The sequence below is a fragment of the Eurypyga helias genome, unplaced genomic scaffold, assembly GCF_000690775.1.
Source record: "Eurypyga helias isolate BGI_N326 unplaced genomic scaffold, ASM69077v1 C15561583, whole genome shotgun sequence".
Lineage (NCBI taxonomy): Eukaryota > Metazoa > Chordata > Aves > Eurypygiformes > Eurypygidae > Eurypyga > Eurypyga helias.
In genome coordinates, this window is record NW_010284210.1 from 1 (window position 1) to 1,006 (window position 1,006).

The 1,006-nt window shown below is 43.8% G+C and overlaps 1 protein-coding gene across 1 annotated transcript; it reads left to right on the forward strand.

Annotated features, from left to right (window-relative positions):
- Window positions 1–277: 277 nt before the first annotated feature.
- HOXC6 (homeobox C6) lies at window positions 278–677 on the forward strand (the record flags this gene model as incomplete). Its single annotated transcript, XM_010160023.1, has 1 exon — window positions 278–677. A coding segment is annotated over exon 1 (400 nt), but the record flags the coding sequence as incomplete, so codon positions are not given.
- Between the last annotated feature and the right edge of the window lie 329 nt (window positions 678–1,006).

Sequence of the window (1,006 nt, forward strand, 5' to 3'; positions counted from 1 at the left end):
TCCCCATCCCCCGGCACCCCGGGGGTGCCGGGAGGGGTTTGGGGGTGCAGGACTTACTTTCCATGCCCACTTAGTTTCAACTAGGGAATCAACAGAAGCAAAAGCAATTTTTTCCCTTTTTGACACCCGCCTCCCCATTGGCTCCCCCCGGGTCAGCTGACTTTGTCATTTTGTCTGTCCTGGAGCAGAGCCTTCCCTATAACAATCTAGTTCAGACTACAAACTGGAGACAGAAATAAATATTAAAGAAATCACACAGCCAGGTATAGAGGACGATATGAATTCCTATTTTACAAACCCATCTTTATCCTGCCATCTAACCAGTGGCCAAGAGGTGCTTCCCAACGTAGCCCTCAATTCAACTGCCTATGACCCTGTCAGGCATTTTTCTACTTATGGAGCAGCCGTTGCTCAAAACCGGATTTATTCTTCTCCTTTTTATTCACCGCAAGATAATGTTGTGTTTAGCTCCAGCCGAGGACCTTATGACTATGGATCTAATGCTTTTTACCAAGAAAAAGACATGCTTTCTAGCTGCAGGCAAAATTCTATGGGACATAATACACAGACATCAATCGCACAGGATTTTACCAGTGACCAAAACAGGAACACTTCGCAAGAACAAAAAACTAGCATTCAAATATACCCATGGATGCAGCGTATGAACTCCCACAGTGGTAAGTTTTACAGCTCGGAGATATAAATTAAATAAACTGAACCATCTTTACGACCTTCTCCCTAGCAGAACAGGCTGAGCGACTTTTTATGGCCCCATAAAAACAATAATATAGCTCCTTCACAGTTGCAGCTACAGGCCTTTTATTTGTTAAGTTGTTGCAAGCAAATATGGCTTGTTATGCTCTTTCTAATTAAAAGACTTCGAGAGTGTAAAATATCTATAATAAAGTGCAGCGAGCTCTGCTCGGGAGTTAAACACAAAATATTACCGGGGTAAAAATAAGTTTTAATGACGGGTGCGGGAAGTGCGGCGGTGGCGGGTTCCCCG